This window comes from Lutjanus erythropterus, chromosome 13 (genome assembly GCF_056507025.1).
Source record: "Lutjanus erythropterus isolate fLutEry1 chromosome 13, fLutEry1.hap2, whole genome shotgun sequence".
Lineage (NCBI taxonomy): Eukaryota > Metazoa > Chordata > Actinopteri > Lutjaniformes > Lutjanidae > Lutjanus > Lutjanus erythropterus.
Window position 1 is genome coordinate 3718863 of NC_139329.1, and position 13071 is coordinate 3731933.

The 13071-nt window shown below is 38.2% G+C and overlaps 1 protein-coding gene across 1 annotated transcript in view; it reads left to right on the top strand.

Moving 5' to 3' along the window:
- The window catches only part of il34 (interleukin 34), a 65255-nt gene that overhangs the window by 31142 nt on the left and 21042 nt on the right, over positions 1-13071 (top strand). Inside the window, exon 3 of the mRNA XM_084733913.1 lies at positions 12362-12462. Coding sequence (XP_084590039.1) covers positions 12362-12462 — 101 coding nt within the window. The remainder of the gene's footprint in view (positions 1-12361; positions 12463-13071) is intronic.

Below are 13071 nucleotides of genomic sequence, written 5' to 3' on the forward strand. Positions count from 1 at the left end.
CATTTCACATGACATATACTGTTTTCTGCAGTCTGGCCACACTCACAGCTGCTTTCGGCTTGCTATTACCCAGACTCACTCACTCTGCTCTGTGACCTCAACATGCTGCTGATGTGCTCCCTAATTTGGCACCATTTGATTTAACATGAATTGGTCTGTGGTACCCTTTAAAGTACCAAGTTTGGTAACCATACTGGCATCCAACCTACTACTCTCATTCTTTAGGGTGTTTTCACATTCGATACGATTGTACCATTAATACTGTGTCTGAATACGATTGTCCCCACACTCCACTCCCCCACCAGTCAGCTTTCACATGTTGTTCTGTACAGAACTACACATCATCATCATCTGCAAACATTTGTTGTTGCTATGGTGTAGAAAAGCCTGCCAGTCATAAGACCTCCAGAGCAGTCCACTTCCTTGTTTTGGTACAGTGGTTTTCAGACCTGATGTGAACCATACCCGAATATACATGAATCATACTCAAGGTCACCTTTTCAAGTGGACCTGGACATGGATCAACAAGCCGCGCCAAAGTCCAGTCCCCAGTGTTCACTGTAATCAAACAAACTGGACTTTAGGGTCAACTGTACTGATCCAGGTCTCTTATTTGGCTTCAAATGAGTCTCAACATTAGCACAGCTTCTCTTGACTGCCCCTCAATATTACAACATTAGTCCAACATTGCCCCAGCCTTAGGGAAAAGCCACATTATCTGCACAATATGTTAATGCTGAGTTCAACAGGTTAACCTTTGACAGAGACATTAAAACAACATAAAACATACTTACAGCTTCCAAGTTTGAAGTTGAGTTACAGACAGCTGGTGTTGATCCATCCTTGAGCTTGAACTGTTACTGGCCTTCATATTGCTTTTTGAAATTTCTGAAGCATTTGATTGATTCATTTAAAGTTCAGTGAAGCCATGAAAAAAGGAAAAAACGAATGAAAACATTGTTTTTGTTGCGGTTGCTTGCCATCTTGTCAATCGCGCAGTATTTCAAAATTGCGGTTATTGCGACAGCCCTAACTGTGATAACATTCCAGAATTGTAAAAGCCTGTCTGTGAGTAACACGAACCATGTGCTGTGTTTTAGCATCTGATAAGCCTTTGAATGCATTGATCTGTTTCTCCAACAGGAGTTTTTGGATCATATTTCATGGTACCTTAAACATGATGCCCCCACCAATGTAGACTGTCATTCATTCTGACATTCAATGTAGGCTGGTCCTTCCCGCGTGTAAGATTTCATGTGGTGTTGAAACAGCACTGAATAGGGTGCATTAGCCACATATAGATGTTTCCAATGATCACCGTTACTGCAGACTACCACTCACTGACTACGTAGTGTCGTGTGATCAATGTTGGCTACTACAATAAGAAAAACCTGTTTGACCAAAGAAGCTGCCATGTTTGTGTCGTTGCTGCAGTCTCAGCCAACAGACTGTAACACACCATGAGAGGCTGTTGAGAACACTAACAAAAAGTGAAAAAAATCTCAGGTCATACTGTACACATGAATGCATTCAGCGTCATGCACAGACACACACACAGTCTCAGGCATTTGCATGTGTGCAAACAAGTGCTGACATGCAGGTTCAGGTACATAAACACATTTTGTGACACACTCAACCTGTCCCTCAATTGTCTACCTGAATAGTGCACAGGATCCTCAGCAGCTGGCATAATGACAGGCCAAGATCAGTTGGAAGTTTAAGACTAACTAAACTAACTACTGAGATAATGTGCCAATTCATTTTGTTCCTGCACTAAATCAGATAGCACTTATTTCCTTTCAATAAACAGTAATGTGACTGTTTTAAACGACTGGGATATTACTGTTGTAGTAGTCTAAATTGATTGATTGATAGTTTTAATGTCAGAACAAATCTGAAATTTATCATACATCACAGTGGCTCTATTTGCAATATCATAAACAAGAAACATCAGTGGAAAAAAACAAAATACATACAAAATACTTGACTCAAGTCTGACTCAAGTTGCAACTTTGAGGACTTGAGGCTTGTTTGGCTAATGTTGGTAAAAGACTCGACTTGACTTTGACTTGGCATCTATGACTTAAGACTGGGACTTAAACTTAGGACATATGACTTGAAAGGACTTGAGTTTTTTCAAATAAATATTAGCTTTTTTTTTTTCTAGAAATTCAGAGAAAATACATTTTGTTTTAAACATAATTTCTAGCACACTGCATGCAAACCTGGCAACCTGGTGGAACACAGCAGACCAGTAGAGACTAACGTTTTAGAGGACTACACACAAAGGATTCATGTTTTCCAGAAAATGAGACATTTCCTACCCGGTAACAGAAGCACACTTTAAGAGAAAACCTCAGCTACTGTCAGTATGAACTGGTCATTTTCAAAGCAACACTAAATGCAAACAAGGAGAAATTTGGGTTCCCAACCTGAGTGCTTTACTGTATTGTTTTGTGGTATCAATAATTATTAAGAACATCATTTATGTTAATCAGCATTAGAATGAACACAATGTAAAGAAGATGAAATACAAGTTTATTGTCTGTGATCTGGTGTTATCTCTCTGAACAGCCTCATTGAAGTAATATTTTAAAATTCTTCATATCATAAACTAACAAAATTCATTAAAACAGGTTATTTGGTGTTTTCAAAGTCATGTAATCAAGCTGAGACACATTCATTCACATTCAGAGGCTGCTGTCGTGATGCAGCAGAGGGCTCTCACTGTCCAAACCGCTATCTGAGATCAATACCGATCACTAATAAAGTCAGTGATCACTCAAAGTATAAAGCAAAGCTATAAAAAAGCTCTCACAAGTTAATATTTTCTGAAAGTTTCTCATTATTCTGAGAGACTCAATATTTTGATAGGGGAGACCTGGGGTAATTGTAACATTTTTTGTATTTTCCTTACTCACAGACTACTTGAAATACACTAATCATCTTTAGTTATGAGAAACATTTATGAGCATTAATTAATAATTCAGTTTATATATTTTGTACAGATGTCAGGCATCACATGCATTCAAACCAAAAGTATATTTCTATTTAGTTCTAGTTATTTCTAGTTTTTAATAGTTTGAATTGAGTTAAAAGTAATTTTACATTTAAATTTAGTGAAATATTTTAATTTTCTTGCAAGAAAAGTATGTCAGCACAGACAAATAGTGCTTACATTGCTTAATTATCTAGGTTTGTATGCTATCATGGTCTAGATTTGGTTTAAAGAAGAATACACTACCAAATATTGTTTTTTTTTCCTTGTTTCATACCACATTTAACTTTTTTTGGTAGTTAATCTTCAGCAATGCATCATATTCTATGACACCACTATGTTTGAAGTGTTTCTCTCCTATGAGAACCATGTATACCTCTAAAAAGTAAACTTCATTGAGTTAAAAAAACAGCCTGTTTTCAGCTTTGTGATGATGAATTTTCCAGCTGATTCAAGAGGATTTTTAATCGTTTATTTACTTTGAGAATTAGATGAAATTTCAAAGGACGTAAAGGGTATAAGATATTGTAATCTAAAAAGTAACTAGTAACTAAAGCTCTCAGACAAATAAAGTGGAGTAAAAAGTACATTTTAGTTGAGAACTGGTACTCAAGTACAGCACCTGAGTCAGTGTACTTACATTACATTCAACCACTGCTCCAATGTACAGCTCCTGTGATCCTCTCACTCTGTTTGTTGTTCATGTTAGGCTTGTTACTGCCACAGATTGTCAAATATCAGCACAAATTATAAGGTGTAAGAAGGCTGTTAATGTTGAAAATATTAAATTAAGACTTGGCTTACTGATACTTGCACATGTGTGACTTTCTCCCACCTCTGTCTTTCAGTGATGCGTGTGTTGATCCATCTTTTTTTTTTTTTTGTGCTCTTTACACACAAAGACTTCCAGATGGTGTGGCAGCACTTTCACTCTCCTCCGTATGAGAAAAGAAACTTTCTCACAGGGCAGCAGTACGCTGGTCTGTGTGAGTAATCAATATGTTTTCAGACACACACACACACACACACACACACACACACACACACACACACACACACACACACACACACAGTGTGTACAAGTACATTCAGGAAGACAATATGGTTCTTTTTATGCACACTGAAGTCATTTTTTGTGCAGCTCACATCCACTTCAGAGTGTAAAGGAATTAACAGTTTCTTTACTTATTTATCTGGCATAATTTAACACCACTCTTCCGTGTGAAAATCTGTTGCTTGCTGGCAGAAGCATCTGCTTTAGTTTAAATTATGTTTGACTGAGCTGTAGTTGTTGTGTTGCTGATTGCCAAACATCAGTGATGCTGCCAGGTTTTTGACAAACTAGATCTGACATGACCTAATGATCTTTCAGATTTTGTGTATCGGTGGTAGGGCTAATGCTAATTTTTATTGTTGATGGATCTGTTTATCATTTTCTTGATTAACTGCCTAGTTGTTTGGTCCATGAAATGTCAGAAAATTGTGAAAAATGTTGATCAGTGTTTCCCAGCGCCAGAGATTATATCCTCAAATGACTCATCTTGTTTTCAACTAGACAAATTTTGTTTATTTTCCTTACATTATTATTATTATTATTAATAATTATTCTTAATAATTAATAAGGTACAAAATGCATCAATCATTCTCAAGTTTTCTTATTGAACAAACAGCTCTGCCAGATAATACAATGTCAAATGAGGCACAATTACTTTAATGTCTAGATCTATTGATTAATTTTCAATTAATACATTTTTAATTGATTAAATTCTTAATGGAGATTAATTGATTAATCATTAACCATTTACATCACTATTCAAAACCCACATATACTGGAATCACAGAATTTTAACTTTTTTTCTCCTAAAGATTACTTAAACTAATTAGTTGATAATCAAATAGTTGGTGCTTTAAGAAGTTTTAGTCCTGTATATCCAGACCTCTCCACTGCGCTCTGGCTCCACAAATACATATTCTGCTATATGGAAAAAACATCCTGCCTTGTTTGCATTTCTTTAAACCAATCACAAACCTCTTGGGCAGTGCTAAGTCCAGGATGCACTGACAGTGCTGCTGCAAAATAGCCTTGATGGGGAAGCTGTTATGGTAGAACATTTGCAGGTTGGGAGGCGAGTTCTGGCATCACTGCAAAAGAAAAGCTAACAGCTGTTAGCTTGTTTATGTTCGTACCATTAGCTTCCCATTCGCTAATTTGTTCTTCTTAGTGTGTAGGTTGCAACTAGAAGGCTGTTCTTGTCTCCCGAAGACTTTGAAAACATAGACATGGAGGGTAAAGTTACACTGCAATGCTGCTTGGAGCATGCAACCAATGGTAGGCCTTATACCCACAGTGTGCATCCGATGAGTCAGACTAAGTAGGTGACAACTAATTGATTATTTGTTGTTTAATTCATGATGCAAAAGATTGTCCAGAGTTGTAGCTCCAGTACAGCTGTATCTCAGGGTAACTCTCTCTACTTTAACACTACTTGACGTTTCGTCTAGTCTTGGAGCAACAGTGCAAAACAATGCACGTTCCTATTTATTTCCTACTCTTATCGTGGGGTTTTCAATGATAACAAACTCCAGTGCAACAGGCCATTTAAAAAATCTGTGTTGAAGAAGTGAAAAAAAAAGAACTTCAGTGTGTTTATGAAAAAAATCTTGTGTCAGATGTTATGTTAAGTGTTTTGAGGAGTTTCAGTGGTAGGAGAAGGGCCTGGTGTGTATTCTGTGGAAGCCACTGTGAGGTTTTTTGCTTATATAACCTTCATCCTGTGTGTCTGTTCAGGGATAAAATGTATCCATTTTACAAAATATAAAGTATTCCCGCAGCACTAAGTGAACTTTTCTTTAAGAGGTTATCATGTTTCTGCCTCTCATGGGGGAGTTCTTTAGCATGTTGTTGGCAAAGGGCCTGGGTCACATTTCAGCTGTAAATTGTGAATGTCTCATCTCGTGCTGAGTGCCTCTGTGTGTGAGTGAGACGAGAAATGAGAGACAGTGAGAGAACAGGAAATTTATGAGAAAAAGTAAAGCTTCGGTATAAAGCTTCACTATTGACATTACCACCAGTAATACCTGCGCTGTATATCTTTTTGTTCATGCTGTGTATAACATAATGTATCCATTTCACACTGCTCATACAATATAACTTAAATTCATATATGTCTACCCCTTACTGTTTATCTTTACATTTCTTCATATTTAATGTTAAACTGCATTTCATTCCAGCCATATTATTGGAGCCATATTATTGTCTCCAATATTCAGCATTTTTACATTGATCAGAATCTAAACAAAAACAAGAATGAATATTCAGCCATGCTTGCTCTAATGAAATAAATTAATTGAAAAACACACTGCTGTGTCAGTAATTGTTGATTTATACTTTGTGTTAATAATCTGCAAACTAATTAACCAAAGTTATCAAATAAATGAGGCCTACCGGAGCAAAGGTTATTATTATTAAAGTTATTCAGTATCATTTTTGACTACAAATGTGTATCAGTTCCAAATATTGATTATCCTTGATTATGAATACTTGGTATTGGTAATGACCCTGAGGAACGGGGCCAGTGATCAGTTGATCACTCAGTGTCTGTACTCTGTAAGCTAATCTGATCTGATCTAAATATGCAACCCACTCACTGTTTATACTATACTATTTATATACCATAGCACATATAATAGATAATTATACACTGTACATTGTAATACAATGCTAAACTCTGTAGTCTGCCACAATGTCCCGCCGACAGAACTATTTGTGTCACAGACAGATAAACACAGAGCTGCACTGGTGAACAGAGAGGGGTGTGTGTGTATGTGTGTGTGTGTGTGTGTGTGTGTGTGTGTGTGTATGTGTGTGTGTGTGTGTGTGTAGAAGTTAAGACAAGATATCACCATAGTTTCAGGATTTCACTCGAGGTGATGTGACAGCAGAGTAAAACACAGTGCACATCTGTCGCATCTTTCACCGCAACTCTGCATTGAGATTTTGGGTACTATAACTCACATCACATGCATGCTGAACTGTGGGGGGCGATCCATATGGGACACAGGACAACTGCAATCCATTGCACCCCGAACTATTTTGCATTGGTTGCTGAGGAGAAGCCACATTTAAGAAAGAATTTCTTGGCTGATGTTGTTTTCTTCTCTAAGATTAACATCCCATTCACAGCCAGTATGAAACTGGGATCTGTATGTGGATATCTTATCCAGACAAGAAAAGATCTGATCTGGTCTTTATCTTTACACACAGTTATTTCTTACTACTTTCATTCATTTCCCACCCCAGTGTTACTTTTATTTTTCATGCAGTTCTGTTGAATGAGGCACCTTTCATGGTGCAGATCCTTTAACTTTTTGTTGCAGGCAACTGCTTGATTTGTGTCACATCTAGAATGTACAGAGCAAGGTGTTAAAATGAAAGATAAATATAGATAAATATTAAACCCCTCAATGTACCAGAATGATTATTCTGTAAGGTTTGATCTTGGGGCCTCTACTTTTTAGCTCATACATAGATGATTACCATCATGCTGTAAAGGAGCTACTTAGTGGCATGTTGAATAAATTGTGTCCCACCTACCTCAGATCCAAACACAATGCGAGCCAGACTTCCTCCAGATGTGGTCCGAGCACAATCCGATCACGACCTGATCATGATGCATTCACATCTTGGGAACATGCGTTTTTTTCTTAGCCAGATGGCATGCCTGAAGATATTCTAATACCAGGTGTAAATGGGGTGCAAGTTTCAATTCTGGTAAGCTAAGAGCTGCTCCCAAAGCACTGTTACCATTAAGAGCTCACGGGGTGAGATCCCTAAACAGTAGGGAAGAGGAATTTCATCTAGTGAGGAGTTTCTTCAGTGGGAGATATAATGGCTACAAGAATGTAGCCATGTTTGACCGCTGTTTGATATTATTTGGCTATCATTGAGCATCTGTGGTCTCCAACTGCTCTGATATTCAATCTCCTCAATTGATTTAAGAAATCTGTAAAATATTTACTGTAATAAATCATAAAATGACCACAATGCGCCCTCAGGGATCAAGGAAACAAGTTCAAATACTCACTTCACTGACATGAACACTACAGCTGTGGTGCTGTGGTTCCCATTCTGGACCGGAATAACTGTGTTGAGTAGGTGTCTGTGAAAGAGTAAGAAATCTTTAATGGTCTTGTAGAAGGTGCAGATGTTTGTAACTTTTTAACTGAGCGAAATGTTAATGGAGTTTGGCGGCAGTGAGACAGGTAGCCACTTAACTCATCATCCAGAGTGTGTATTTTCAGAGCAGTGGGCTTTTGTTTTCAGAATGACAGGCTGAACTTTACATTGACAGACAACTGACATTTGTAAACAGCTGATCAACTGACAGTGGAGGACTCATTTTCACTTGTTATTGTCAATTTACAAGGTTGTGCGCATCCTGCGCTCTTGCTGAGCTTCTGCAGCCTGTCTGTCTCTGCTGGAGGAGGGGGTGGGAGGAAACAGCTATCTTCAAGTATAGTTTGTATAGTATAGTTTGTATATTAAACAACATTACAGTCTATTTACTATACAGTCTTTGGCTCCAACTCGCTATTTGAAGAAGTTGAAGCGTTGCCAAAGGAGTAAATGACAGGCCACTCATCCCCACATCTTTTATGCATTCTTCCTCTACATGAAAGCATAAATTTTCAGGTTTGTTTGTGATATTTCAAGATGAGGACTAGTTTCTTCCTGTCACACAGGTGCAGAATGGAAAGACCAGTAAATACTGACAGCAACAAGGTGAACAGTCAACAGAAGTTTTTGGTGAAATCAGTTAAGTTAAAGTGAATAGTGGGAGGAAACAAAGACAAGGCAGCACAGATAAGAAAAAAGAATGGATAAGTAGTCCTGATTGAAGTACTGAAATATGTGAGGTTTTGTCTTTGTTCGATCAGCTCAAAAATGAGATGATTAATACAGTATGTCGAGCAGCAAGATAATTGCTTGGTTGGTTGATTTTCTGGTTGAGTCGATGACACTGAATGGCCAATCGACTTCATATTTGGCGGCTGTACTACTGAGGACCAAGAGAGTGCAGTGCTGAATTTGGCCAGATGGTGGCATTACAGTAAGAAACATTTTTGCTTCTGACTTTGAACCATAAGTCTCAGAAACAAATCTGTTTTCCTGGATTTTGTGGGTCCAGAGGGATCTATCCACATAAGCCACATCTATTTCCATCTAGATCGATGTTGTGCCATTTTGAATGTTGTCCAAATCAGTTTTTTTCTCTACTCCTACAAATTTTGAGCAATTGTATAGATATATAATCTAAGTGAGCAGGACAATTTGGTGCCATTTGCCCATGGAAACAGGCTTGTGCTCCAAATGGCCACGTCCAGATCAGGCACTTCACTATAAGAGTGTCCATAAGAACAAGGGAGGTGACTGCTTGTTCAAACAATCCATGTTTATGTTCAGTTGCAAAGGCAGAAGTAGTGTGATATTGTTAAAACCCAGAGGTTTTTTCAAGGTTTTATTACATTTTTGGACTGCCAGACTGCTGAGAAGTACAGGGACACATATTCAGCCATGCTAGCTCTAGGAATGTCAAAGTTGATTGGTTGGTCAGTCTAACACTTTGGTCCAGCCTAAAATATCTGAGGAACTGAAAAGGAGCTCTCCAAACATCTGCCAGAAATATGCAGCTGAGTCAGGTGCTTCTCATACCTGCTTGTATGGTCGACTGAGCGACACTGGATTTCTGTAATTCTACCAATGATATAAGCTTAGGTTTAGGGTTATCTAGGGTAAACTTTGTAGTTTTGAATTAGGAGCAGTGTTTGGATGGAAATATAATGTGAAAAATGTTTGCCAAGGTCAGAAGGCTACAGATGTTTCACGGCGTGCATATAAGATACCCAGGTCTTAGGAACTTGGATTAGAATCAGGTCCAACAAAACTTGATCAGGACATTCTTGCAGGGAAAAGTATCAATCTGTATGAGTGAATGAATGAATCTAGCCAAACTCTAACAATGATACTGTGGTTGCTTCAATCAATCTTGCTAATGTGAAAATAAGGAGCATTTTTGGAGTCATGATAATAAGCGTTTTCTGTTTGCAGTGACCATGGACAGGATGATGCATGAGCACAAATACAGAATCATCTGGTTTTTCCTCTAGCAGCACCAGCAGGTCAAAGCTTTCAGATTTCCTGTGAAATATCCTGACATCAACTAGATGGATTGGCACGAACATTTGGCTCAGATAATCGAAGTTCCCAGAGGATGAATCCAAATAACTTTGATGATGAGCTGACTTTTCCTCTATCACCACCATGATGTGGACATGTGTGGTTTTGAGTGAAATGTCCTGACAAGCACTGGATGGATATTGTCAGAAAATTTGTTTGCCTCCAAATGAATTGTAATATCTTTTCTTTTAGTGCCATCATCAGGTCAATTTTAATTCGCCCTATGCTTTGGATTATGGACAAATGTCTGCCTCTGTGCTAATTTGTGTTTAGTGTTAATGTTTCCATGTTGATAAAGTAAGAAGTTGTCCAAGATAATGACATGCTATTGTTTGGATTTAGCTTAAAGTGCCAGTTTGCCTGAGTGCAGCCTCACAGATCTGCTATCATGGCTGTGACTCTTAGGACTCTATCTTACATCTGATGCAAAGCAGTGCACAACCCAGTGCAACTGTCATTGCTAGTTTTCAACCAGTGCAGTTGTCATTTCCACGCCCAGTGCCTATTGTGTAAGCAGCAAACGTATTTCCACCTATCTGTACACCTATAGGCATGTTGGTCTTAAAATGAGATGTGGTACATTTCACATGTGGGAAGCAATCGCACCATTGACCATGAAAAGCCTGGTCTGAGTCAGTAATCACTGCAGTTAATCCAGGGGTCATAAAAGATAAAATTCTGATTAATAGTGGATGGTTCCAGGTTGGTTGAAATAGGATGAAGCATCTGTTCTATAAGAGAGGTGCTGTGTGCATTTACACACAAGACACAGCAGCATAACTTCATTAAGCGACATTACTGCATGCATGGAAATGTTTAAAATGACTGAAAGCAGCCTCTCTAATCATTAAAAAATCTTTTAAATGAGGTCAAGCAGCACAAGCTTTCCAGGTGATTTCTTTAGTGTGCATTGTGTTGATGTCTGAGTGTTTTCTTTAAAGACTTACTTAAATGATTAGAGCAGCTGCTTTCTGTCGACGTAATGTCACAACAGCAAATATCATGGGATATTTAAGCAGCAAAACTAAAAACTAAGACTAAATACAACCCCTTTGTGCCTTAAACTGAAAAGTGAATGAAACTGAAAAGTTTCATGTGGCTCGTAAGGCCATCATGGAAATACCAAAAATTTAAAATCTAGCGAAGACAGTCAATAGCATTTTGCTTACCATTAAACCATTATCAAAACTTTATTTTGAAAGTGGTCAGTGTTCCTCTTGTTGTTCTTCTACTTCTGCTGCACTTATCATTGCAACCTGTAGGCTGCCTGCATGGTTCACTGTAAAACATCACGTTTTGGACATTGCAAACAAAATATTAGTCCACAGTTCAACATGGCAATGCAAAAACGGTGACCAACAGTAAGAGTGCTCTATATAGAACACTTCAGATCATTTCAGTATTAGAGATGTGGTCATTATTAGGACCTTAAATCATTTGTGTCTGACCCACAGCAGCCTGATCAATTTCTCATGTGGGCCCCCATGAAAATAATTGCACACCTCTTCTGGATTTGGCTCCAGACTGGCCTAACGTCTTTGTCTTTTACAACTTTGGCCTTTTTATTTCATAATTTGATGAGGTTGTTCATCACGTAATTTCACCAGCTGTGTTGAGAACGGTGAGGCTGAGATGCATGAAACTTTTGTTATGCCTAACCTCTAAGCTTTTTTTTTTTTGGTTTGAAACCTTTAAAAGGTGATGAAAATGTGTTGCATACTCATCTGTTGTGCAATATCTATACTGACAACTTTTTGATCCATGGCGGATGACCTCTGTCAGGTCAGACTATATGTCATAGTGCCTCTACTTGAACTCTGAGTGATCATACATCAAACAGATGAACTGCTAACACTAATCATTACACACACATCTTGCTCACACATGCAGAGTTCTGACTTATGGAGTCAGACCATATATTAATAGTTTGGCCCAACAAGTCACGTAGTCTCTTATTGTACGTAGCCAAACTGTAAAAAAAGACGTGTCTAAACGTAGACTGTATGCACATACTGTACACACAGTTTCGAGTTTTGAGTAGAGTTCTGTGTCATGTCCAACATTTGATGCTCTGTGAAAAGTCACTGTGCCGTTAATCTTATGCTCTGCTGCTCCTGTTTCTGTAGGCCTGTTTCTGCTAGCGCCTGTGCGGATGGCCCCGACCCCTGACATGTGCAAACCCTTTCAGACGCTCAACGACAGCCTCAACCACAGGCGACGGTACATGGTGAGAGAATGATGGCATGTTGGCAAGTGTGTCTCAGTGAACGTGGAAGCATGTGCAGGTGGAAGGTCTGTGGTCCTAAAGTCTGGACCAGCTGGAGGGGCCAGCACAGTGGTAGTCTATGTGCAACATAACCCTGGCCCTCGAAGATTAACTTTAGGGTTCATCTAAAGGAACATTTCACCCCCCAAATACATGTATTCTAGATATCATCATCTGTGTATGATTCTCATTGTATTCTGGGGGAAATCTTTGCAAGCATTGTCCACACCCAGATAGATTTGATTCTAAAGCTAACTCATTCTTGAGAATCATGTCCTACCAACAAAAATAAATAAATAAAGCTTCAAAAATTATTAAAACCAACACCCTAATTACTTTTTTGGTGATTTTTTTTTTGTCTAAACTTGCTCTGTGCCAGAAAAAAACAATCTCATTCCAGACAAAAATTCAGTCCAAATTATTAAAAAATGTGTCAAAATCTAAAACTAACAATAAGTACTGATAACATAGGTATAAAAATGTGCTATTATAATCATCTTTGTTTTAAAATCATTTTTAATGAAAATGTTGGCCATTTAAAGTCAGCTCTGTCAGATTGTTGCAAAAACA